We start from the raw sequence: 25,973 nt of genomic DNA, 5'->3' as shown, positions 1-25,973 counted from the left end.
TCCGAACACATGTTGCCATCTTTAGCCACATGTCATTTGCGTCTTCTCCTTCTTCCCAAGGCCCCTCACCTAACATCCTTTCCTTAAACGCTTGTGCCGCTTCCCCTCTAAGCTTCCACCACTTTGTTCTCGCAATCTTGGCACATTTGTCCCGGTGGACACGTACCCGAAGACGAAAGTCCGCCACCACAAGCTTGTGTTGAGGGACAACACACTCCCCAGGTATCACCTTACAATCTAAGCAATCACGTATATCCTCCCTCCTAGTAAGGATAAAGTCGATCTGGCTCGAGTGTTGTCCACTACGAAACGTCACAAGATGGGATTCCCTCTTCTTAAACACAGTATTCGCTATCAACAAGTCGTAGGCTAACGCGAAGTTCAACACATCCTCCCCCTCTTGACTCCTGCTACCATACCCAAAACCCCCGTGCACTCGCTCGAACCCTAAATTAGTCGCACCCACATGGCCGTTGAGATCTCCCCCTATGAAGAGTTTCTCGCTGGTAGGCACGGTACTAACCATGCTATCTAGATCTTCCCAGAACTGCATCTTGGTGCTCTCACTAAGGCCTACCTGAGGGGCATAGGCACTGATCACATTCAAAACCGAATCTCCAACTACCAACCGGATTAGGATAATCCGGTCGCCTTGCCTTCTAACCGAATCTCCAACTACCAACCGGATTAGGAGTGAGCACCGAAGACGAAGGAAAAAAAAAAAGGAGGGCACTAAGAGCTTACTTGGTTCGATGCTAATTTTTGCCTAGCTAAAATTATGGCAAACTAATATCTGGCTTGCCAAATTGTTGGTAAGAAATTTAGGTATTCACTTGATTTAGTGCCAAAATATGCCAACCAATACTTGTTCCTCTTATATGGTTTATGAAATTTCGAATAACTTACCATGATTTTGTCACAAATACTGAGGTGACCAAATTGTAGACATGAAACAATTGCATGCCAAATATTATTAGCATGTCTTAATTTTGGCATAGCAAAAATTGGTAGCAAACTATTTAGGCTCTAAAAAATGATGGAGACGGGGAATTCAAAAATCATCAGATGCACTGGTATGTCGGTTTTCACACAATGCAATGTCTAGTACCACTGCTTAGACTCCCGAACCTCTGTGCTTTCCCCCTCAAATACGTAGGAGAGCAATGCATCTCTATATTACATGGCAACGTATCTGGTGGAAATCACAACATTCGTGAAAATTTGTGCAAACCACGACAAAAAAAATCATCTAAATTCACCAAAAAATCACACATGTAGATGATATGATAATACACAACCGTAAAAAGGTTGTGTATTATCATATCATCTACATGTGTGATTTTTTTGGTGAATTCAGACGACTTTTTTGCCGTGGTTTGCACGAGTTTTTATGAAGGTTGTGGTTTCCACCAGATACGGTGTCACATTACATATTATATTAAGTAAACGATATCTTGAGTCTGATTTACAAACACAACGTGCCACACTGGTAGTGGGCGCTCCCAACTCTACTGCTCACTATTACACAAGAGCAACCACAAGCATGATGTGGGGGAAAAGCAGAGGTAAAGCCAGAGAGCTATTACTCGACAAACAGACAACCTAGTTTCATCGCGCCCGCTAAAATCCACTGCTCTCCGAAGTGCGTGATGGTCCGAACCAGCTGTGAGGGAGAAGTTTCAGCGTTGCGGAACACTAGCATTCCGTTCTTTCCACAGCTGACAGCTCTCACGCAATCAGCCAGAACAAAGTGTCGAACCCTTCTCGCTTGGTCGGAGGCAGGAAGGATCTCCAGAGCCTGTGGTGTGCGACATCTCGAAAGTGAAGAGGAGCAAAGGAAACACCCACCAGACTTGCAAGGAACCCTCTGTGTTTCGATCATGCATGAATATGCTATACGCGTACACATACACATGCTTGTCTAATTAGTAACATTTTTAACTTACCATCTACGTATAATAATATACACTAATTAACTATATACTCCCTCCGTTTTTTATATGACACCGTTAATTTTTTTCTTCAACTTTGACCAATATTATTTAATTAATCAATTAGTTAAATGAAGTGAAATGAGTACCTTTACGCCTATTATCAAGAGTCTCTTGAATCTAACTTGAAGATTTGGTTATTTGTATAAATATTTGTAGAAAAGACGAATAGTCAAACGAAGAAAAAAAGTCAATAGTGTCATATATTTAAAAACGGAGGGAGTATACAGCATAATTACAGAGGCAGCATGCATGTGTGCTTCACGGGCCTATCCTATATTCCTATCGGCGCGTGTGTAATCAGAGGTCGAAGCTGTGGCTGTTGAAGTGGAAGACCGCGCGGCTGCCGCTCTTGCCCGCCCCGCCGCCGCGGCGGAGGTTCCGCGCCCGGCACTCCCTCGCCACGCTCGTCTGCAACCCCTGTGGACCGCACACCAGCACGCCCACGTCCGCCGCGTCGCCGGCGCGCTCCGCGAACGCCGCGAACTCCGCTGAAAAAACCAATCCATCGCATACAGATTAAGCCCGGGGCCGTCCACCCGCTGCAACACCGCCACCTTGACTGATCGCCACACAGCCAGTTTCCGTTTCAGGATAGCAAGTTACCTTCGAAGTCTGGCCGGCACCCGTACCGGGTCGTCCGCAGGGCGGCGAGGCCGACGCCGGGGGCGGCGTCGGCGTCGGCGGCGGCGGCGTCACCACCTGCCGCGGGCGCGGCTGCCCGCGGCGACTGGGAGGCGGCGGCGTCCCACTTCTCGTCCTCGAGCCTCCGCTTCTCGGACAGGTGCCACAGGAGCACGACGAGGCCGCCGGGGAGGGCGACGCCGGCGGCCATGCACAGCATGAACAGGAGGCCCAGGTACCACCACGCCACCACGTTGTGGGGCTTCACGTAGTACACCTGCACCAGGGCGTACGCCAGGAGGAACCCGAGTGTCGACGCCAGGAAGTACATGGCCGCCCAGAAGTTGTCCCCGGTGCCGACCAGCCCGGACATGGTCGTCCTGTTTTTGACGAACATGCCAGGGACTTTCTGGTCATCGCCAACGATGCCATCCTCCTGGTGCCATCGCCATGGAACAGTGAGCTAGCTACTTCTTCGGGGTCGTGGATAAAAAGGAAGCGAATTCTTTGAGCAATAATGGACTGCGTGATACTTACCAATGGAGCCTGGGTTTCTTGGGTCACGAATGCCTGGATATCCAAGCGCAACTTGTCAGAGACAGATGAACTGATGGTCTGCGCATCGACGGCCAACAAGAGAGAAAGCTCCTTGGACTTCTTCACTGACCACAGGACCAGCACGTTCTTGGGCATGCATTGCTTGCCCTCCTCGATCCTGTGGATTATGTCACTCAAGATCGCCAAGAATGGCGATATTCCAATTCCTCCTGCCACCAGGATGAGATTCTCGTACCTGGATGTGTATCATGCTAAAGTCATGAACTTGAACTTTTAACCAATGCCATTTTTTCAGCTAGTAGCTAGGCAGTCTTTGGGTTAACTGAAAACTCACATCAAGTGATAGGGAGATTCATGTCCATACGGCCCTTCCACACAGGCTGTTATGCGACCACATTGCAACTCAGAGTCACCCCTGTTCTGCTCCTGGACATCGGTGATGATGCTCCTCAGCTTCTCAGTCCATGTGCCCAGTACTTTTATGAGAACCGACATGTGGTACCTCCCATCCATTGGACTCGAAGATACGCTGAATGGATGCCACTGCAAGAACGACAACTCGCGCACTTGAATGAAGATGAAACTGAGAGCATTGTAGCGGAGACCTGTAGAACAAGAAGCAACTGTTAAAGAAACAGTAACAGCAGAAATGAAACAGTGATTAATGCAGTACAAGGGAACTAAGCACTTTACTTGCTGGTTTTGAGAAGACTAGCTCCACTGTCCCGCATGGGCGGCAGGCAGCTGAAATGATGTCAACTTTGGCCCTTGACTGCCAAAACCTTAGGAAGCGATCGAGCATGAAGAGGAAGACGGCCCCAGCTGAAATGCTGAAGATGAAGTCGCCGACGTGTAATGCCAAGAACACGACAAAGATGACGTAGAGTTGGTGGGTGTAGAAGAAGAGCTCAAAGAACTTCTTCCTCACTGGGTGAAGTGAGGTCACCCACATAAGTAGGCCAGCTGCCAAGCTGATCACGCCAGGGAAGTTTGCAATTCCAACTTCCTTCCATCCTGCCATCTAGAAAGACAAAACCATGTACACTTAATAAATCACAAGTACTAAGATATAGAACACTAGTAACAACAAACTTTGCCATCAGCCACAACTCGTATACTTTTTCGGATCTGAGAGTGTTTTCAGTCATATTCTAGTTATTGACCATCAGTATTTTATATGTTTCAGAAACATTTCCAACATGAATTCACTAGTCAATAGCAATTTCTTATAAACCAACAAAACAGCAAACTAAAAGACAGGTAAGGCATCGACCATGCAAAATCATAATCCGGAATGATTCTACATCACTCTGTACTTACCTTTTTAAGTAGGAGCCCTTGCATGGACCATTCGATCACATAGCACAAGCCATGCAATGTAAAGAGAGCCATCGTGAGATGTCCGAGCCAGACGTGGTATCTAGTAGCATGCTCAAACGGAATGTCGATAAGCCGAAGAAGAACTGAGCCCCTTGCAACTGGCAGGAACAGGAACAACATGCAGAACAGCCCAACTGATCCTAAGCGAAGACCGATGACATGCAGTATCAACTCACTGCAAGGAAAAACTTATAATACCTTAGAACTTTGTTGATCAGATCATCAAGAAACCTATCTCACCGACTACATTAGGCTATTCAACTTTTAGTTGTACGAGCATGGTACTTATCTTCAGACTCGACAAATCATCAACTTTTGCGGCAAATTACATTTTCCCAGATTTTCCAGCTATTTTTAGAATATCCTTACTATCTACTTCCACCATTAAAACATTATATGCATCATTCTCCGTATTACCATGAGGCTAAATTTAAAGTATTGCAGAGACAAAGCTGCGGGGAATATAAGTTATTACAAGGTAAATGGGACAGGGATATCGTAATAAACAACATTAGATAGAAATATCGATGAAATAGTATCTGTGCATGCTCCAAAACTCAACCAGTGACACTGCAATCAATATATAATCATGCATCACCCACAGCAGTATTTTCTGAAAAAAATGGATCTTCATTGTGGAGTTTTTTTAAAAATAAATTACATGGTGGAGCATTAGAAATACAACCTTTTAGCGTCAGCAATGGTCAACTATATATAGTGGCAAGGTACAAATGATGAGTGGGACACGGCTAATTTACGGCCGGCCGTAAATCAGACTAGTCGTACGGCTGTTCGGACAGTGGGTGTTGCATGCATGTGAGGGACAATGACAAAACCAAAAAGTGCATGCATGCACATAATTTCGAGATAAAAAATACTATAGTTTCAAAATCGAGCGTCGAAATCAAAATCCGATTGCACAATTGTGTTTGTTTCAATAAAAACTTCAAAAAAGGATCTCACAACACTATATTTTAATGATATATTTTCTTTGAGAGAAAATGCTTTTTCATGTATTCTAATTTGCTTATAGTATTTGCGAAAATTGCTTATGGATTTACATAATATTGCTTCGCATGCTTGAGTTCAGTCAAGTGGATATCGGTATTAATATTTTGAATATAGATTGTTTGGTGTCATTAGTGGATAAGGGTAAACAAGTTTGTTAGGTAGCTGAATGTTGATTGCATGGATCAATAATAGGCAAATTTAGCAAATCGATTGAGCATTTTAACCAATTTACTTTGGTATTTTTTCATTGTACATAAAGCAATTTATGTGATTTTGAAAATATTATCGAAACATATTCAAGTGGGGTCTTGTTTTGAAGATCTTATCGAAAGAAATACAGTTGCGCAATCAGAATTTGAATTTGATGTATGGTTTAAGAACTACAATTTTTTTAAGTTTTGAGATCGTTTTTGCACGTGTCACTGCCCGCACGGTGGAGGGCTAATTTAGACTGCCGTGCAGTAGTGTAAATGTACGGCAGGCCTTAACGAAGTCATTACCAAAAGTAAAACTTAGTTCTAGAGCCTAATAAAGTGTTGCTGGCATGCCTAACATTGTTGACTTCAACAGGCTTTCAGTCTGGGCCACAAAATTTAAAGAAAAGCAGAAGAAACGGGAAATAGCTTTCAATCAATCTATCCTTCATTATTGTACATACCTATCAGTCTTTGATGGTGTATCAAATTTTGAGACAAGGCTCACACTCTCCAAAGCATAGTAGGTCATTGAGTAGACAACATAAACGATAAATAGGACAATTCCGATGAATTCAACTGCAGAAACAACTCCAAAAGGGCCATCGACAAGAACAGGGAATGTCCAGAGCCGGAAACTCAATGACCTCAGCTTCCTCTTCCTGGTATACAAGTAAGAGTAATGATGAGTTATGGAGATGAACCCAAAGCAGGCACAGGTCACTCTTCGAGAAATGTATGTAAAAGTCCTGCAATTCAGTGATCTGAACTTAAAATGTTCAGATTGTTCTGAGCTTACAATATCAGGATCTGAACCATCGTGCTGTGTTGGTTTTGCTGTAGAATGAGAACTATTTACAAGCGTTGTAAGCCTGCTATTTAGGCGTGTAATATAAGCGCTTGTGTGAGTAGGCGTGTGGCGAGTCAGCTCGTGTTGTATGAAAAACTCTATTCTTCTTGTTAATATAAAGATGGGCAGCTCTCCTGCGCATTCGATTAAAAAAAGCCTGCTATTTCACCTAAAGAATTTTTTTTTCACCTAAAGAATTGGACTAGAATACCTAGGTTTGTTTTAGTTAATGAAATAGTTTAGTACAGCGCACTAAATAAAATATTCCCACAATTCAGTCTCTTCTAAGCCTCTAGGATTTCTCCAAACGCCTATCATGGAGCCAGTAACCAAATTCCCCCACAAAAATCTCATAACTACATGACAAGGGAAAAAAAGACTTACTCCATATGATCACTCGGGAAGAAGGAGATGTACACATATGCCAGAAGCGCAATTATCAGGATGGGTGCGCTGAAGGTCAGAAAAATGCTACCTGCAAGAACCAGAAACAGAAAAATGGGGAAAGACCAGTCACTTACTTTCCCCTGCTTTCACATCGGAAAAGGAAGAAGAAGAGTACGATTTCTTGATGAGAGCGTACCGGCGATGCCCGTGGAGTCCCTGGTGAGCCCAACCCACTTCTTGAACACGGCCTGCGCGGGCTTGGTCGGGTAGAAGAAGATCCCCGCGGCCCAGGAGAGGAACACCGCCCACATCAGGAACTTGAGCACGGTCCTGGCCAGCGACGGCAGCGGAGCGGCGGCGGGCGCCGAGGACGAGCCCTTGGCACCGGCGGCATTGCCGCCGCCGCCGCCGCTCTGCGGCTGCTGCAGGAGCGGCTCCCGTTCGTGGGCCATGGCGCGGGGAAGGCCAGAAGGAGAAGGTAAAGTGGAGGCGCGAGAGAATCTGGGGGCCGCGCTAGCTTGCTTTGCCCGCTCTCCAATGGGGCTAGGCCCCGCCGCTTTTATACGGCCATGGTACCAGGCGCAGGCGACGCCGTCCGCGATGGCGACGAGTTGGCGCGGAGGGCGCGGCACGGCGCGCAGGGGATGCCGATGCCATTATCAGGTGGTTGAGGCTGCGGCTGCGGCTGCGGCGTCGGCGTCGCTGAGCAGAGTGGGAGTGGCGCGGTGAGCCAAGCCACACAACCAACGTGTGCTTCAGGAAGGGCCGCCCGTGAGATCGGAAACGCAAACGCCCACGTCGTCTCCAGGTGAAAATTTTTACTGCAAAAGATCGTTTCCCGGATGAATTTTCGGTGGAGCTCCTTCGTTTCAACTGCCACTGTCAAAACTCAAGATGCTCACCGAACTAGAATCTGTACAGTCTCGAGGCTTAAAGACGCACTGACGAGCGCCACAGAATAACTGAATCTAGCCAACATTAGAAGAGGGGCTCATCTCCTTTCTCATTTTTCTTCCTCCTTTTTTCTTCTTCTTCCTCTCTCCTTCTTTATTTTTTTTCTTCCAAAAAATAGAGGGAGAGGTTTAGAAGGTATCAAGTATCCCTTGATCTTAGGGAGGTAATAAGGGGTTTGATCCCCTAGCACCCTTTTGGATCCGCCCCTGCTCTCAAGATAAGCGGAGAAAATGTCTCTCTCTTTTTTAAAAAAAAAGAAAAAGAAAGAGGAGAAATGATTTCCTTTTCCTAAGGTTAAAAGAGAATGAAATTTAGCATTCACTTGCCATCATCCTTCGTCTTGAATGTCGTAGGGGCGTTATCTTTCCCCAAGAATAATTCCTGCTAAAGACCCTTTCGTCCAGCGACATCGCATTCATCCTCCGATAAAGACCCCATTAACTCTCCAGATAAGCTCTCAGAAAGGAAGAAGAAAAAGAAAAAAAATCTCCAGCCACGGGAATTAAGTTGGCTGCCGTTGTCGGGGGAGACCGCGCTGTGCGGTGGCCGCCGATTGACCATCCATCCAGCCAGCCAGCCCCAGGCCGTCCATCCGTCACGGCGATCTCCTTTCAACCTGGGACCTCCAACGAAGACAATGGATGAATGATGATAGATCGGAGACGGGCCCTACGCGGGGCGGCGGAGGCGAGACGAGGACCGGTGGGCCCGGACCGTAGCTCTCTCGCCGGTGGCCCAGGCGGTTGTGCTAGAATTCTAGCACACACACGTTCCAAAAAAAAAATCTCGCATGCATGAAGCACTTCAAGAAATCTATTTGTAAAATTTTTTTAGAGATGGGTGTAATTTTTCACGACGAATCTAATGACAGTAATTAATTGATGATTTGATACAGTGGTGCTACAGTAACCATCCTCTAATCGCGCGATCAAAGATCTCATTAGATTCTTCATGGTCACTAGCGCATGCGTTCTGAAGTTGGTTTTGTAAACTGACTTTGTCTGACACCGTAATTAGCGGTCAAAGTTGTTACTATTCACTATGGCTACACAACCAACCAAACGACTATTACTCGTGGGCCCACCGGACCGTACAGACCGGAATGGCTCGGCCACACAACCCCCGGGCTCTCTCCTGGGCCACTAGTTTTCCTGGCGATTTTTTCCTTCTACCAGAAAGATCAGCAGGCCGGTACGATGCGGGGGGTCACACACGGCCTGGTCCATTAGATGGTTTCCAAGGCCGGGCCATGTCTTTTCTATTGGTTTGGAAATACCAGCCTGCTGCTCTCTCAAGTACTCCGTAGATTACGCCTGGAAATGGCCCATTATTCCATGTTCTCGTTCTCTCGACAGGAAAGCTCACGATTTCTGAAGTTTTTTTTCCTTTTCTTTTTTTGAAGTCGAACCTTACCACTTTTATAGAAAGCACATAGATTTGGGTACAAAGAATCAAAGACCAGTAATCCAGCTTACGTGAGCATACAAGATAATGAACTTTTTGGTAAGGAAATAGGATGGACAAAGTAGATAGGGAGAGGAATAAAATAGACTTTTTCTAGCTACATAATACTCAACTAATTAAATAGCTATATTTGATTTTCATGCTAAAACTAACTGTACGTGACCAACAAATTGGAGCATGAGTGTTTTTTCACATCACCACTAATGTGTCTGAAAAAAAAACTAGAATTGCATTTTCCATGAGCCGAAAGGAGTAACAATTAGATAGGCACCTATACGAATTCACAACACAGGCATAATAATCAAAGAACAGCAAAAGAAACTACAGCAGATCTATTACCTACTAATCAAAGGACAGCAAAGCAACTACAAAAATAAACAAGGGAACGCATCGTACAAACCAACATCTTCGTGCAAACCGTGCAAACTTCAATCTGGACCATCGGATCAACATCCAAGGGGTGCACAAGGGGAGTGGGAGGGGAGATTTGCAAAAGTGTGATTAGAGGCGGATGGTTAATTGTAAAATTACCCTCCCCCATGCCCCTTGGATGTTGATCCGGTAGCCCAGATTGAAGTTTGCACGGTTTGCACAAATAGGTTGGTTTGCACCTTATATATTCCCAAACAAATCTACTTATACACCCAAAAAAAAAGACAAGGTCAATGTTTTGATGTAGCCCACAAAGCTGACAGTTTCTTTTAGATCAATCTCAATGAGTGGTTTTATTTTATTGTTTCTAAGAGTGTCACATCAACAAAACACAAATGAAACCATAGATGAAAATCACTCCACAAAACATTATTTCATATTTGCTATTTCAAATGCTCTCATCACATTTAATTCCAAGACTCATCAAGAGTTGGTACCCGTGCACATATGGTTTCATCTAGATAAAACTCATTTCATATCTCTTCTTATTAATCTAGTGCCTCATCATCTAAACTGGTGACATAACATTCTATTTAATATGCATGAAACTACAATAAAACCTCCGTTAAGAATAATCTTACCTTTCCGCCACTTCTTGTTTCTCGGAGCCACACATGTCTGAAGCTTGCTTTGGAACGCCAGGCAAACAAATACTTTCAGCTTAAGCGGCATTTTTTTTTTCCTCCCAGAGTTTCTTGACTCTCTTACTGGCAATCCCCATCCTCCCGTGTCTTACCCCCAGCAATGGCGGATTCCCCTTTCCAGGCCGCAGACCAATGCCCGAGGACGTGAAGGCCATCCGCTAAACTCTCGCCGCGGTGGCGGACCCACAAGTCGGCCACGGAGCTCGCCCCCAAGCGATGGAATGGCCGTGCCCTGTGCACAGTGCGTCAGTGACGTACCACGAACAGGAACAAGCTGCTGGCTTGCGAAGCAAAAATGCCCACCCTTTTCTCCTCCCAAAGCAAGCGCCCACGGCGAGGAGAGGGCGCCGATGTGTAATCTGCAATCCACGCACACATGCAAAGGGCATCCAAAGTCAAACGCGCAATGCATTGAGCACGCGCCCTTCTGCCGATGCGTCAGGAAACACCATTTCTCATGTGGACGGTGAACACCGAGCTGATCGACGCGCGCAGCAGCTAGCCGATCGTTGTCTCCGATCGCCGGCACCATCCGCCAGGTGGGCAGGTGGCCATGTACGCGGCCAAGCACCGGGGCCACTCGTCGCAGCATCAGCAGCAGCACGTCGACGAGGCGGTGATGGGCGGCGTCGCGAACGGGCACGGGCACCGGCCAGCGGCGCAACGGCCGGCGCCCCGGCGCGCCAAGCTCAAGATCCTGCTCGTCGTCATCGCCACCAACCTCGTCTCCGTCTACCTCTTCTCCGGGGCGTCGCTGTCCGTGCACCTCCCGGCGTCGGCGCCGCGGATCCACCTGTGGGACTCGGCCGCGCTGCTGCGGGACCTTAACGCCACGCGCGCCGCGCTCGCGGGCGCCCGCGCGGAGCTCGCGGCGCTGCGGGAGCAGTGCAACGCGTCGTCGCACCTCCTCGAGTCCGTGCTCGCGGGCCTCGGCGCCGTGCACGGGGACGCGCCGGAGGCCCGGGACTTCGGCGGGTGGCCCGAGGAGCCCACGGGCGAGCTCAAGCTCGCCATCGAGCCCCACAGGCTGCCGCTCGGCTTCCACGCCAACTTCGGCACGGACGAGCTCTTCCCGGGGCTGGGCTTCGCCTGCCGCAACTTCCAGGAGGAGCTGGCGCAGTACATGGCGTACGACGCCGGCGCCGAGTGCCCCGACGACGACGCCCTCGCGCTGCAGCTGGCGCTCAAGGGGTGCGAGCCGCTGCCCCGCCGGCGCTGCCGGGCGAGGTCGCCGGCGGGGTACGTGGAGCCGGCGCCGCTGCCGCGGAGCCTGTGGTCCGTCCCGCCGGACACCACCGTGCGCTGGGCGCCGTACACGTGCAAGAACTACACCTGCCTCGTGCAGCGCGCGCGCGCCCGGGGCGGTGCCTACTTCTGCAAGGACTGCTTCGACCTGGAGGGGAAGGAGCGGCGGCGGTGGCAGGCCGACAACGGCGGGCCGGGGTTCAGCATCGACAGCGTGCTGCGGGCCCGGGCGCCCGGCACGGTGCGGATCGGGCTGGACATCGGCGGCGGCACGGGCACGTTCGCGGCGCGGATGCGGGAGCGGAGCGTGACGGTGGTGACCACGACGCTGGACCTGGACGCGCCCTTCAACGGGTTCGTGGCGTCGCGCGGGCTGGTGCCGCTGCAGATCACGCTCATGCAGCGGCTGCCCTTCGCCGACGGCGTGCTGGACATCGTGCACTCGATGAACGCGCTAAGCAACTGGGTGCCCGACGCCGTGCTCGAGGCCGCGCTCTTCGACATCTACCGGGTGCTCCGGCCCGGCGGCGTCTTCTGGCTGGACCACTTCTTCTGCCTGGGCCCGCAGCTCAACGCCACCTACGTGCCCATCTTCGACCGCGTCGGCTTCCGGCGGCTCCGGTGGAAGGCCGGACGGAAGCTCGACCTGGGCGCCGAAAGGAACGAGTGGTACGTGTCGGCGCTGCTCGAGAAGCCCATGACTTGAATCTACCGTGTGTTCTTCCCTTCATTTGCTGCTACTCTTTGGATTTTCATGACACATTGACACCTAAGAGAAAGAATTAGCATTGTAGGGACAAAATGGTGAGGCTGTAACAAGAGTTATAGACAGTTTTTGAACATTTTTTCATGAAATAATTCAGTGAAATTGTCCCCAAACTCCGACTGCTGCCGCTGCTCATGCTGTGTGGTTTTTGTCGTCAGAAGTGTTCCCGGAGCAGCAGAAGTTGTGATTCATTTCATCATGTACTCAACTCAAGTTACTGGGTCAAACACTCCCACGCTAGTTTTTTTCATCATGTACTGGAGCAGCCCAGTATACTTGGCACCATAGGCAAGGTGAATGGGTAAGAACACAGATTTATCAGAAACTCGTTTATGAGAAACCTCAGCTCTTCAGTCAAAGGTCCGTCAGCTCCAGGATGAATTCACATGACGAGCACAAGACTGCGAGTACCAACAGGCTTACATTCCGACAACATAAGCAGAGTCTACAGACATGAGACAAGTTGAATTAGGCCGAAAACTCGGGTATGCTTTAGCTTTTCCCTTTATTAAATGGTCCGCATTTCGTCTGAATATATGTTTGTTCAAAAAGAAGACAACCCGACCGTGGGACAAATGATAACACAGCAGCACAACGAATGATAATGCTAGGGCAGTATTTCCACCATGAAGAAACAACAAGCTGTCTTGTTCGTGAGCAAGATGGTATGTTTCAGTCAACTAAAACGAGGGACCAACATGCAGAGTGAAATGCCAATATTATGGGCTAAATGTCTGAAGACACCAACAGAACTGAAACATGGTGAAATCAAAGCAAACATGTAAACTAGCACACGACTAGCTGCTCTCAAGCCATGATCTTGGCCGACCTCATGTAGAGGCTGTCCACAACCTTCCCCACGTTTGAAATGGTTTCGAGTGTAGCAGGGAAGATTTCCTCGGTCTTGGGATCCTCAAAGATGATGAGGCAGCCTGCACCTTGATCTAGAGTCCCAGCAAATTTCTTGTCAAGGATCATCTGTGATAGCTTCTTCTCAACGTGGTCAACTGGCAATTCGATCATCTCCGCTATGTGGACAATCTCCACCTTGGAATAGGGCTCAATCAGCCTGCAGAGATTCTGCTCCAGGAGCGTATCATACAGAGATGAAAGATGCCTGTGGACAATAGGGTCCTCCTCCAACTGGGACTTGTAATCGCGAAGGGCGGTTTCAAAATACTTGAGAGATCTTTTAGAGTATGCATCAGCTACAGCCTTCATAGCATCAACATCAGGACCCAGATACTTTAGGCCAGCCTTAGATGAGATTATTCCTGTAACATCATCAGCTTGGTTAACCATTATCTTGCACAAAAGCATGTACTTCAGGCTGAAGATGGCCTTCGGGTCCTCCAGGGCACTGAATGCTTCAAATGCTTCAAAGAAGTAGCTGTAAGCAGTCTTGTAATCCTTCTCTTCAGCATGGAGGATACCACTCTGGAGATCAATAGTGCCCTGCTGAGCAGGTGGAACATAAATGGCATTTGCTGCTGTCCTGGCAGCAGTCAACGAGGCTTTGGCCTTTGGCAGGTTTCTCAGGGAGAAATGAAGTTTGCTTTCCAGAAGGTCAATGTCCACCAAAAGTAACTTGTCATCAAGCCTCCTGACTTCCTTAATAAGACTAGTAAGGAGAGTAAGGGCTTCTGTATACTCCTGATTCTCTAACAAGAGAGCTGCCAACCTCGCCTCCACTCGCTGCCGGAGGAAGGTACGCTTCTCTGCACGGGTCCAGTCCACCATCTCCTTGCAGAGTGAAATCTGAAGATCAGATGTTCCAGGTATCTTGGCAACAGCATCAATTATCCCACGGACAATTTTTGCAGTCTTTGCCTTAGGTATCACTGCGAAAAATGGCCTGAGCTGTGTCAAAAGATTGCGTAGCTCCTCGGCTCGGTTCTCTTTAGTGAGGTAGTTTGTAAGATTTGTAATTGCAACTTCTTTTGTTCTCAGCGCATCAGCAGAAGAAGATGGGTCCTGAATGACACGGTAAAGGATTGAAATGGACTCTGATGCATCCTTAGCCTCTTGAGCCTTGGCTAATGACTCAGTTGTAGCAGGAAGGTATGATGATTCTATTGAAGAAGACATGATCACTCCCTACATGCCAACATAACAAATACAAGGCACCAGCTGTTAGAAAATGATGAATCTAGCAAGCATATATTTCTTTACAGCCATAAATTAAGCGTCAACATAGTGGTACATGCATGAAACATATGATCCAGCCACCATTTACAGATGGCCTCTGGCTCCAAATAAATCTAATTTTGTGCTATTAATCATTTAATTAAAAATGCACGATTGATCCTTATGTGACACCAACCAGTTAACATAAGAAACAACAAAAATAAACACATGCTTCCATGTTATGACTGACAGCAGCAAAGTTACAAACTCAGAAGGAGAAAAGCATAATCAGGTTTTGCGTGTGCAAAACATTATCAATGCAGAAAAGACCAACTATCCAGAGTTACTGTAAATGGAAGATTGACACAGCAGCAAATAAATTATCATTGAGAGGCCACTATGACTGACAACAATATAAAAAGGGCGTACCCAGTGCCGTAGGCTTCCCGCACTGTGCGGGGTCTGGGGAAGGGTTGTTTTTAAGCCCCAAGCCTTACCCACACAAATGTGCAGAGGCTGAGGCTCGAACCCAGGACCTTCCGGTTACAGACGGTAGGCTCTACCGCTGCACCAGGCCCGCCCTTCACTGACAACAATATACTATTAACTTAATAGATAACATCCAGGACAGTGGCAGATATATATATGCTTTTCAATGGGTGCACACAGTAACCAGAGTAGCAGAACTAAGAACTAAAAACCAAGATTCTAGGTGCATATCTAATTATTTTCTATTGGTAAAAAAATCATAATTTGGAAGCCTCATGCCAAAAGCAAGTTTTGAATGGGAAAGATTCCTTAAAGCTTATCTTATCTACGAAACCTCGACTACCACCTGACTCCAATCAGTAATCTACCAACGTGAATCATCAAATTGTGGGACTCATATCATCGGAGTGAACAGCAATTGTGCTGCTACTTGTTGTTAATTATTTACTACGAAGCCCTTTCCTTCCTTTCACAAGTTTTCTCCTATCCAATCTGCTACTTCCCTATCAAATGTTTTCCTTTTCTGATTGAGCATTTTCTTTCCTCTGCAGACTTGCAAATCAGAAGGGAACACTCCTCTCCTGTCAAGCTGTTATCGTTAAGCCGCCTTATTTTCTTTCGTAAAATTAACTTCAACTATAACTATTTGTATCAAAATATGATTTCTGAAGTTATTCAGAAGTAATTCGTCGAGTTCCCTTTCCATTATGAATCGCGATTGTATGGCCAACCATTGCGGGTAGAATGCTATGAGGAAACCGTTATGATACTGAACCTCATGCCTTATCGAGCGTCTTATCCCATCTTAAAGTTGGTTTATTCGGCAGCAGCAAATGCTACTCATTATAGGGATTTCGTTGTCCTCTGGTAGAACCCGTCGGGGAGGCCTGAGAGGCGGTGGTTTACCCTGTGGCGGATGTCAGCGGTTCGAGTCCGCTTATCTCCGGCCCGTGAACTTAGCGAGCTTGAAGACTCATCTAATAGAAGTGGAAGAGTGCTCGTTGGCATAGGTAAGCAAGGGCTTCAGGTTTGAGCGCCAGACTAAACCACAGATAATTTGGCTCATCTGCTCACTGGGACACCACCGAGCTCTATATTTCTCGGTTGGACTCCACACCTAGTGACCCCGCCGTGACCCCGTTGGATACTTGGATCCAGGGGCCGACCCAGTAGAGGACATGGATAATTTTTGCAAACGGAATCGAAGTTAGTAGGTACTAATATTGTAACTGGATTCAGATCCGAATACAAATAGTTTTGTTAGGGTTTGGGGTGCTCCGTCTCGCACAGCAGAAGAAAAGAGAAGGGGCAGGCATACCTGGAGGATGCGCTTGTCGCCGGCAAAGGGCTGGGCGAAGACAGGACAGATGGCGCCGCCGATCACCCAGTCGTCGCCGCCAGGGAAGGAAAAGGGTTCGAGAGAAGGGAAAGGAGAGGAGTTCTGGGCCTCAGATCGTCTGCAGCCACGCACAATGACTGCAGTCGCCAGTCGGCAGTCAACTCATTACTCATCTACGCCCTCCAGAATCAATCCAACAGCGAGCCAGCGAGCCAGACAAACTCCTTCGCAAGCCACACAACAGCAGGCCGAGTGGCCCATCTCGGCCCATAGGGACAAGTACAACGGATCGCCGAGGTCGTCGACTTTCACGTGTATGTCATCGAAAAATTGAGTAGGTTATCTGTGCGCGCGAATTTTTTTTTTGACATAAATGCTATTTTAACGGATGGAGACTTAATGGTGACTAAAAGAGGTGCAAAATGACCCTAACACCCTTCTTCTCTCCTCCCTTGCTCTCCTTCCTGGGTTTTTTTTACATTTTTACCATTATAACGAATTGCACTCATCAGATTGTCATCCTTAGAATATCACCTACATCTATAGCAGCAGTGAGAAATTTAACTTACATATTTGCCACTTTTATGCATGTGGCAGCCACGGTGGCATGCCACGCGAGCGCCGAGTCAGCAGGACCCCTACGCCGTGCTCCCGCCGTTACTGCGCGCTGGGCCCAACTTGCTCATGCTCGGCGACGCCATCGCATCGAGTCACTCGCTCCCAGCTCCCCCAATCTGGCGACGCCATGGCCGGCACGTGCGCCCACGTCGAGTTCCTCTGCGCGCAGCCCGCCTCGGCGCTGGCGCTGGCCGTCGTGGGCCTACTCATGGCCGTCCGCGCCGCCATCCGCCTCGCGCTCTGGGTCTACGCCCGGCAAGCCCCTCCGCGCGTTGCTACGGCGCCTGGGCCGTCGTCACCGGCGCCACTGATGGCATCGGCTGCGGCCGCGCGCGGCCTCCTCCCTCGTGCTTCCTCTCCCCACGCCGGCTCCCTTCTCCCTCCCTCCATGGCCGGGGCTGGTGGGGCACGCGCGCGCGACGCGGCCGTGTTCGCCGCCGGCGTGGCTGCGGCCGCGACCGTGCTCGCGCTCTGGAGCTCGGCGTCCATCCTCGAGTGCGGCGGGCGAGCGCGAGCATGGGAGGCGGGCAGGGATGACCGGAGCGAAGGCCCGCGCGATGGAGGTTCGGCTCCGGCTCCAGGCGGCGGAGCTCCCGGCGGCGGCCGGACCCGAGGGCGAGGGCGGCGAGCGAGCAGAGCACAGCGGGCGTTGCTGCGGGCGCGGGAGCGGAGGGTGGCGTGACCGGATGTGGAAACCCGGAGAAGCTGGCCGCCGTGGCCGCCGAGATCAAGGCCAAGCACCCCAAGGTCCCCGAGGTGCGCACCTTCGTGCTCGACATCGGCTCCGGCTCCGCCTCCGTCATACCCTCTGATCCGATGTACACCATCTACGCCGCCACCAAAGCGTGAGTTCTTGCTCACGGATTACTACTTTGCTTCGTTTCCATTGTTGATTACTGTCGCAGTTGTACATATTATAGCTTGAATTGGCTCGATTTTAGGATAGATGCCGTTAGTGGAAGTAAAATTGACTGACTGAGAACAAAGAATCACGCCTTTGTTACCCACGGTGCAGGGACGGGGGTGGGCATCTGGAGGTGGCGGTGGCTCGGGTCGGTTGGGGAAGAAGGTCGGGTGGGCATCTGGAGGAAGAAGAAGAACGCGACAGAGGGGAGGGGGGCCAAACGGCATAGGGTTAGCGGCGGCAGGTTGGGCCCAGCGCGCAGTAACGGCGGGAGCACGGCATAGGGGTCCTGCTGACTCGGCGCTCGCGTGGCATGCCACCGTGGCTGCCACATGCGCAAAAGTGACAAATATGTAAGTTAAATTTCTCACTGCTGCTATAGATGTAGGTGCCATTCTAAGAATGACAATCTGATGAGTTTAATTCGTTATAATGGTAAAAATGTAAAAACCCCCTTCCTGGGCACCCCGTTCCTCTCCTCCTGTTCTTCTTCCCCGAGCTCCCTCCCTTCTCTGTTCTTCAATCTCGGCACCTCCATCCTCCGGCGCAGGGGCGGCCAGCGGCGGTCACCAGAGGCGGCAACGGCCACTGCGGCCTGCACCCTCGGCCACGCGGCCAGGGCGCGCATAGGGGGTCCTCCATGGTGCACGAGAGGCCCTGCTCTTGGGGTGCCCTCCCTTCGTCCTCCTCCTTCCTGGTGCAGGGGCGCCAAACGGGGAGCGGTCACCGGCGCGCGGCCACGGCGCCCAGGGGTGCACGGCCGTGGCCACGGCGGTGCGCAGGGACGCCGGCGACGGGGCTGAGCGGGACGCCCACGCACGCAGGGCTAACGGCCGGCGCGAAGGAAAGCGTCGAGCGCCCGGCCATGGCGTGCTCGACGGCGGCGGCCTTGGCAGGGGGTGGTGCAGGGCCGAGCTCGCCCTCCTCCGGCTAGTGGCGGCAGCAGATCGGGAGGTGGTGACCCGCGGCGGGGGCAGATCAGCGCGTCCTGCCTGCGGCAGCGTCGCGCCCTGCCCGCGGCGGCCGGCGCTCCCAGGCGGCGGCGGTGGAACGCCCTACCCACGGCGGCGGCGCGCCCAGCCCGCGGCGAAAGCAGATCCGGAGGAGGGCAGCGGCGCCCTGCCGGCGGCGGTGCACGGACCGTAGGAGCGAGGTGGGAGAGCACGGGCACGGGCGGACATGAGATTTTTTTTCGAGGGTTACGCTCATGTGAACTATAGACCCAGGGTAACGATGGGCGCAGGTGCACCGTGGAGCGACCATAGAACTATCCAACAATCCATTCAGCGAGGCAAGAAGCACCATGTGATCCGTTGTTGCATCAATGGTTCTGGTGGATCGAACCATTTATCGAGGGAAGGAGGCCTGTCTCCGTGGAAGGACGACCAATTGAGAAACAGGGCAGCCGCCGCCAGTCTTGCTACGAGGCGCTTGCTGTTGCTGGGAATGCGGACGGTTCATGCATGAGCTGCGCCTCCTCCTCCTTCACCTTCTCCGCCGCACGTTCTGCCCCTGCTGCCACGCCGACTCGTCTGTCTCGCCCTTCCTCACAACGGCATCACCGGCCAGCACCCACACATGCTTGTCAAGCGGGCTGACAAGGAGCCGGAGCTCGCGGTTGCAGAGGGGGCCGAGCTCCCATGGCAGGAGGCGCTGGCCGCGGAAGTATGCAAGGACCACACCGCACGCGGGCGCTGCCGATGGGAAGGGGCCGGCGCCAAGGACGACAGTCGTGACAGGCATGAACGGGGCCACAGAGAGGCTCGCCGCCTGCACGCCAGCGACGAGACGGCACCAGCGGCGGCACACAGCGGCGCAACGGATGACGTCGCGTAGCGGCGGTAGGCGCTTAAACACCTCCAGGCCTTGACCTTGAGATCTGCCGCCTGCTCCGTCGTCACCGGAGTCGGGCGCGTGCGCTGCGACGGAGTCGAAGCCGGGCGGCGGGGACAAGTGCTTGCGGCGTAAGACAAAGGATGACGGCATAGCGAGGCGCAGCGTGGTAGTTGGTGAATCTCAGTGTTGTTTTTGTGGTTCGCCGGACGAACTGATTTTACGGTCAATCCGTCCACCCATCCATCCATGCGCACACGGTGGGCCCTACTGAACCCTTATCACATTCACTCGGTTCTCTTCATTTTTCTTTCCACAGGCCTCCTCTCTATTTAGGGCCTGGTTGGCAGGGCTCCCAAACCGACTCCAAACCCAGCTCCAGCCGGAGCCCTGACAAAGGGTCTAAAATGGAGCCGCTCCAGACTTGAAGCCGCACTTGGAGCCCGTAGCAGCTTCCACACAAGGGGTGGAGCCACCAAAACGTAGCTCCTCGCGGCTCCACCCCTCTGTTTCCACCGGTGCCCTCGATGGGCCCACTAGCAGGAGCGGCGATGATTTCCGAGAGCTGCGCCGGGCGCTGGAGCGGCGGTGTCGACCGTCGGACATGGGCGGGAGCGGCGCTGGGAGGGAGGGAGGGGCGCTGGGCGGGTGGCAGCAGCACCGGGCGGAGAGGAGGCGGACGACAGAGACGGGCGCGGCGACGCCGGGCATCGGGCCTGGGCGGGAGCGGCGCTGGGCGCGCGGCAGCAACGCCGGGAGGAGGGGAGGCGGACGGCGGAGGTGGAAGGAGAGGGCGCCGGAGGAGGAAGGCGGGGGAGGGAGCCGCCGCCGGTGGGAGCTCGAGGCTGGGGAGGGGGCCGCCGGCGGCGGGATCATGAGGCTGGGGAGGGAGCCGACGGCGGCGAGAGCGAGGTGGGGGGGGGGTTGGGCGGCGGCGAGAGCGAGGCGGGCGCCGGGGAGGTGTGCCGAATGGATAAGGAGGAGGAGGGGAAAAAAGAAAAGGGAGAGGAAAAGAAAAGGAGGGGAAATAAAGGAAAAGAAAGCAAATGGAAAAAAGAAAAAAGAAAAAAAAGAAAGGGTAGTTTAGACATTTCACAACCTCAATCCAACTGGTGGAGCTGTTTTGCCAAACGTTTTTCAAAACGACTTCGGCTCCACCCGAGAAGCCGCTCTACTAGAGGAGCCGGAGCCAGAGCTGTTTTTCGAGGAGCCGGAGCTCTACCAAACGGGCCCTTATTCTGCCTCTTTTCTGTCTGAGCGCGGCATGCGAGCTTCCCAGACGGAGCACTGGCGACCTCCTCTGCGCGAGCTCGCGATGGCAGCAGTTGGACGGAGTGGCGCGACTGGTGTGGGGCGGCGGCAGCGCAACGAGGTGAGCTAAGATGCGTGGCAGGGCGGAGGTGGTGCGGCAGCAGGCTTCCCAGCATAAGCTCCGTGCGCGACGCCGCAGCGCGCTCCCCGAGCCTTGCCTCCGGCGACAGCGGCGGCGAGCTCCCCGAGCCTTTTCTTTTTTTTTGGATGCATTTTTTTTACTTTTTTTCAAAAAATTTTGGTTTTGGATGCAAAAATTTGTTTCTTCAAATTTTTTCTTGAAACTTTCTCTTTCAAACTTTTTCTCATAAAAAATTTCCGATCTCTTTTCAATTTTTTTCTTGAAAAGTTTCTCCGAAGAATTTTTATCGAACAAAAAAATATTGTACAACTTAATATTGGTGAAAAGAATTCAATCTGTAGGAGAAAAAAATTTCTCTTTCAAACTTTTTTCTCATCAAAGCTTTCCAGTCTCTTCAATTTTTTCTTTAAAAATTTTAATCGAAAAAATACTGTTCCGACATGTGAGAAGCTGCCGGTTGGAAATCGACCGTAAAGAGATCCCTTTCGGGCGACCGTAAATTAGATGACCCCTTGGTGAATCGGGGGCTGCGATGGGAGAATGGGGAGTAGGAATTTGGGGCTCCGGTTCTTGCGGCCACGGCGGCGGCGTCAGAAGAATACGGCCAAGCCAGAGGAGGTGGCGGCGGCGGGCATGTCGAAGGGGTGGGTCGAACCTCACGACCCTTTGGTTCGTTGGTTTTTGAGCCTCTGATCCAATAGGAGCCCATTAGGGTTGTTTTGATGGACTGGATCAGTGATCCATCGGTTCGACCCGCTCCATGCCCATCTTTAACCCAGGGGGCACAATGCTCATTTGGATTGGTGGGTCCCACTTGTAAGGGCTCTAACTCTGTTAAGTTCTAACGGAATATGGATGGAATGACACACATGTCAAAAGAAGTTCGAGCGATAGCACAGACGACCCACTCAACTTTTCAGTGGCATACACGGCGCGGTGAACTTTCTTAATGGCATACATGTCAAAGACTCTGATTTACGTCGGGAGGAGCAAAATACGCCTTCGCCGAGCGCCTTCAAGAGAGAGAGAGAGAGAGAGAGAGAGAGAGAGAGAGAGAGAGAGAGCAGTCGGCGCTTTCCTCGTCTATGGCTTCTTCCTTGTTCTGCCAGGATGTCGACGGCTCCCGGCACCGTTGTAGGACGCGCTGTCGCTTGATGCCGGCGGGGGGATCCGGTGCGCGCGCGTGAATCCGTTTGGCGGCAAAGTGTCGTGTACCATGATTAGGGGCACCCTAATCATGGGACTAGATCACCCTTAAAATGCAAAACATGTGACAAGCGACCAGGCCCAAGAAGGCCTACAGTCTCCATCCGACCGGAAGGAAAGGAAAGGACTCAAAGAGGCCCACTTCGCACTCGGCCCATGGTCCAGCTCAAACAGTACAGCCCATTCACACCCCCCTAAAACCCGCGGAGCAATCTCCGCCTCGCTCGAGGCCTCCGTGCCAAGGCCCTTGACGACACCCCGCACCTCCGCTTCGCTTGAGGGTAGCGAACCTACCCTCGGGGTAGCAAACCAACTCCGCCTCGCTCGAGGGTAGCAAACCTACCCTCGGGAGAGAGGACTAACTCCGCCTCGCTCGAGGCTACCCCTCGGCCGACGGAGTTAACGATCCATCGGCTCACCCGCCCGCCTGACAAAGGCAATAAATGCCAACCACTCCACCGCGGAGTGGGGAGTCAGGCGGCGTCAGGCCTCCACGTCGCACAACGGCTATGACCGAAGTCCCGTCCACCAACTCCGGTCACTGCTCCGCCATTCCTGACACTGTGACGACACTGTGGGAACCTGCGACGCCCCATCCCGACGTGCTCGGCACTATTATTACCACTATGCCGCCAACTCCCTGTACTTCCCTCGTACTTTCCCCACCGGGGAACCCTCGAACAGCATGGGTGCAACCCTCGAAAGTAGCCCGGGCCTTGACCGGAGCAAGACTCCCGCCTGCAGGACCCTCGAGACACCGCCACGTCGCACATAGAGGACGGTACCCTCTACAGGAGACGCCACAATGCCCGCAGGAGCCACAGCGACGCCGGCGTGATCTCCGCCGGGCCAAAACACCGCCCAGGACAACCGCACGCCCGGCGCCATGATCTCTGGAGCCCCACAGTGTACTCTCTACAGTAGTTGACCACTGTGCGCCCCCGATTCGGGGAGGAACGGCGAATTCTTCCCCCTCCTGTACATGTACTCCGCCCCTCCTTATGTCTATGAAAGGAGGGGCAGACTCTATCTTCATCATCTTCTACTCTCTTATTCTCTTCCTCCACGCACGCACACACCCGCTCCCCGGAGCACGATATTGGCACTTTCCTCAATCACCTAGCAGGGACTTGGGAGCTTCTCTCCCTCTCTCTCGCCTCGCTTGTACCCCCTACTACAGGCACCCTTGGTGCAGGATAGTACAGTGCATTCGCACACCCCTTTGCTGGACGTACGGCCTCGCGGCCGGAACTAGGATAAACCCGTGTGTCCCTGTGTTACCTCTTGCATCAACCATCTGGAGTGAGGGATCACGCAGCATCGTACTAGTTGGTGCCGGACCGCCGGGTCAGGACACTGACAATTGGCGCGCCAGGTAGGGGCTGCGCTGCGTGACATCTTGTCTTCATTCTCTCTTGTTTCCTGGATGGCGGACGAGCCACGCCCACTCCCGGCGGGCACAGTGCTTCGGTTCGGGAGCCTCGACTTCGTCGCGACCGGCAACAGTTTCGACATGGAGCTTCTCCCGCCCGAGGCCAACCCTGACACTCTAACTCCGCCGACCCGGCGCAACAGGAGCTCGGGCCAACGCGCGTGGAAAGCGCGCATGGAGCAGCGCAGGGCGGCACGACTCAGCTCCCCCACGTGGGTTGAGGCTGACGTATCACAGCCCAGCGTCACAGCTAACGGCATCGCCACTTCGTCACCACGTTCTCCGGCACTATCTGTGCCGGCACCACCACCGAATGCGGCCCCGGAGCCTCCCGAGGAGGGCGCGACTGCGCCGTCGCTCTTTCCCTTCGGGATGCGTAACGCGGCAGCTACCTACGCTTCGTCGGTCAGCACCAGCATGAGCGCGTACGAGGACTTGCCGGGTCACCACCTCCTCTCGATCCGCAACCTCATCGCGTCATCACCCGACGACTCCTACCCCGACACGGCGGGATCGATCGCCGATGACATCAACTTCTTCATGGACAACTTCATGGCCACAGAGCGGGACTACTCCGGGGGTCCGTGACCTCAACGCCTTCCGATCGTTTCAGCTCGTGGCGGACTACTGCCTCACCTGCTTCGAAGACTCCAGCGAGGGAGATTACGATCCAACCCGGGAGTGCTTCATGGTCGAGCTGGCAGATGGGGTGGTTGACGAAACGCTGAGCGACGACGGGAACAACGAGGAGCCCCCACCAGTGAACCAAGTGGTGGCACCCCGTCCGAACCCCGCCGCTTTGTCAAGCTCGGCGGCGCGGCGGGCGCAGCTGGCGCAACTCACGGAGCTCAAAAAAAGGCTCGAAGAGGAGCGTCGGCAGACACGACTGCTACGTACCATGCTTGAGCAGGAGTGCACCACGCACGGTGCGCGGGCTCAGGCAGCGGGGCGCATCGCTCGGGAGCGGATCCTGGCCGACGACAATGTCGACAAATCACTGGAACTGAAAATCGCTTATCTGCTCCAAGCCATGCCGGAGCCCTCTATGACCGAGGGACGCAACCTGCGCAATGAGGCGAAGGTGCTCATTGAGCAGGCTGTAGTGCAGCAGGCTGAGAGCTCTGTGTCTCGCATGCGCTCGGCGGTTTCGAAGGCCAGTGGGGCAGCACACCAGGGCCACGAGGCCTCAGTGCACACTCTGCCAGGAGGAAAGGGAAAGACGGCCGGGGTGGACGACGCAAGGGCACCCTCGATGCACGATCGCATCAAGAAGCCTCCTGTGAGGGAGTGCCTTTACGATGCGCATGGGCACGTCGACGACGGCGACGGTCGCAACATCATCAACAGGAGGAAGTACACCCCTCGATGGGGTGGCCACTTCAACCCCGAGCACGACAGGGTCGTGTCACCGGAGCCGCCAGGCACCCGTGTGTTCAGTCGGGAGATTCGCACCGCTCCCTTTCCCCCACGCTTTCACCAACCCACCACCCTCGTCAAGTACTCAGGAGAGACCGACCCCGCGGTCTGGCTCAACGACTACCGCCTGGCATGCCAGCGGGGCGGCGCAACGGACGACGCCGTGATCATCCGCAACCTTCCTCTCCACCTCGCCAACTCCACACGAATGTGGCTCGAGCATCTGCTCGCGTACCAGATCCACGACTGGGCCGATCTAGTCAAGATCTTCGTGGGCAACTTCCAGGGCACCTACGTGCGCCCCGGGAACTCTTGGGATCTTCGAGGGTGTCGACAAAAGCCCAACGAATCCCTGCGCGACTACGTGCGATGCTTCTCCAAGCAGTGCACCGAGCTCCCTTTGCGTCATTGACGTCGAAGTCATCAACGCCTTCCTCGAAGGCACGACGTGCAGGAACCTGGCGCACGAGCTTGCGCGAAGCCGTCCCGCCAACATCAATGAGTTGTTCGATGCCGCCACCAACTACGCCGCCGGCAAGGAGGCAGTTGGTACCATCTTCGACAACAAGACGAACAAGCACAAGGAGGATGCGCCCGCAGAGGGTAGCAACAGCAAGACCAAGGCCCCCGCCAAGAAACAAAAGCGGGGGAAGAAAGGAAAGAAGCCGGTCCCACCGAATCAGCACGGACAGGGGCAAGCGAAGGACTCCGACGAG

The 25,973-nt window shown here is 52.5% G+C and overlaps 3 protein-coding genes across 3 annotated transcripts; 1 reads left to right on the top strand and 2 right to left on the bottom strand.

The window, feature by feature from the left end:
* Positions 1–2,112: 2,112 nt before the first annotated feature.
* On the bottom strand, positions 2,113–7,620 carry LOC120681466 (ferric reduction oxidase 6-like). Its single transcript, XM_039962962.1, has 9 exons — positions 7,192–7,620; positions 6,993–7,083; positions 6,223–6,420; positions 4,494–4,728; positions 3,867–4,194; positions 3,508–3,778; positions 3,153–3,408; positions 2,598–3,051; positions 2,113–2,482 (listed from the first exon to the last, which is right to left on the bottom strand). Exons 1-9 carry the CDS (start codon positions 7,445–7,447, stop codon positions 2,292–2,294), a joined length of 2,280 nt encoding a protein of 759 aa, XP_039818896.1. The 5' UTR covers positions 7,448–7,620; the 3' UTR covers positions 2,113–2,291.
* A 2,877-nt stretch (positions 7,621–10,497) lies between these two features.
* LOC120681652 (probable methyltransferase At1g29790) lies at positions 10,498–12,613 on the top strand. The gene has a single exon (XM_039963239.1). It carries the CDS (start codon positions 11,043–11,045, stop codon positions 12,438–12,440), a length of 1,398 nt encoding a protein of 465 aa, XP_039819173.1. The 5' UTR covers positions 10,498–11,042; the 3' UTR covers positions 12,441–12,613.
* Positions 12,614–13,082: 469 nt separating this feature from the next.
* On the bottom strand, positions 13,083–16,736 carry LOC120681653 (26S proteasome non-ATPase regulatory subunit 11 homolog). The gene is made up of 2 exons (XM_039963240.1): positions 16,435–16,736; positions 13,083–14,597 (listed from the first exon to the last, which is right to left on the bottom strand). Exon 2 carries the CDS (start codon positions 14,586–14,588, stop codon positions 13,308–13,310), a length of 1,281 nt encoding a protein of 426 aa, XP_039819174.1. The 5' UTR covers positions 14,589–14,597; positions 16,435–16,736; the 3' UTR covers positions 13,083–13,307.
* Positions 16,737–25,973: the final 9,237 nt, after the last annotated feature.

The sequence above is a fragment of the Panicum virgatum genome, chromosome 7N (genome assembly GCF_016808335.1).
Source record: "Panicum virgatum strain AP13 chromosome 7N, P.virgatum_v5, whole genome shotgun sequence".
Lineage (NCBI taxonomy): Eukaryota > Viridiplantae > Streptophyta > Magnoliopsida > Poales > Poaceae > Panicum > Panicum virgatum.
This window is presented reverse-complemented; position numbering and strand designations above follow the sequence as displayed.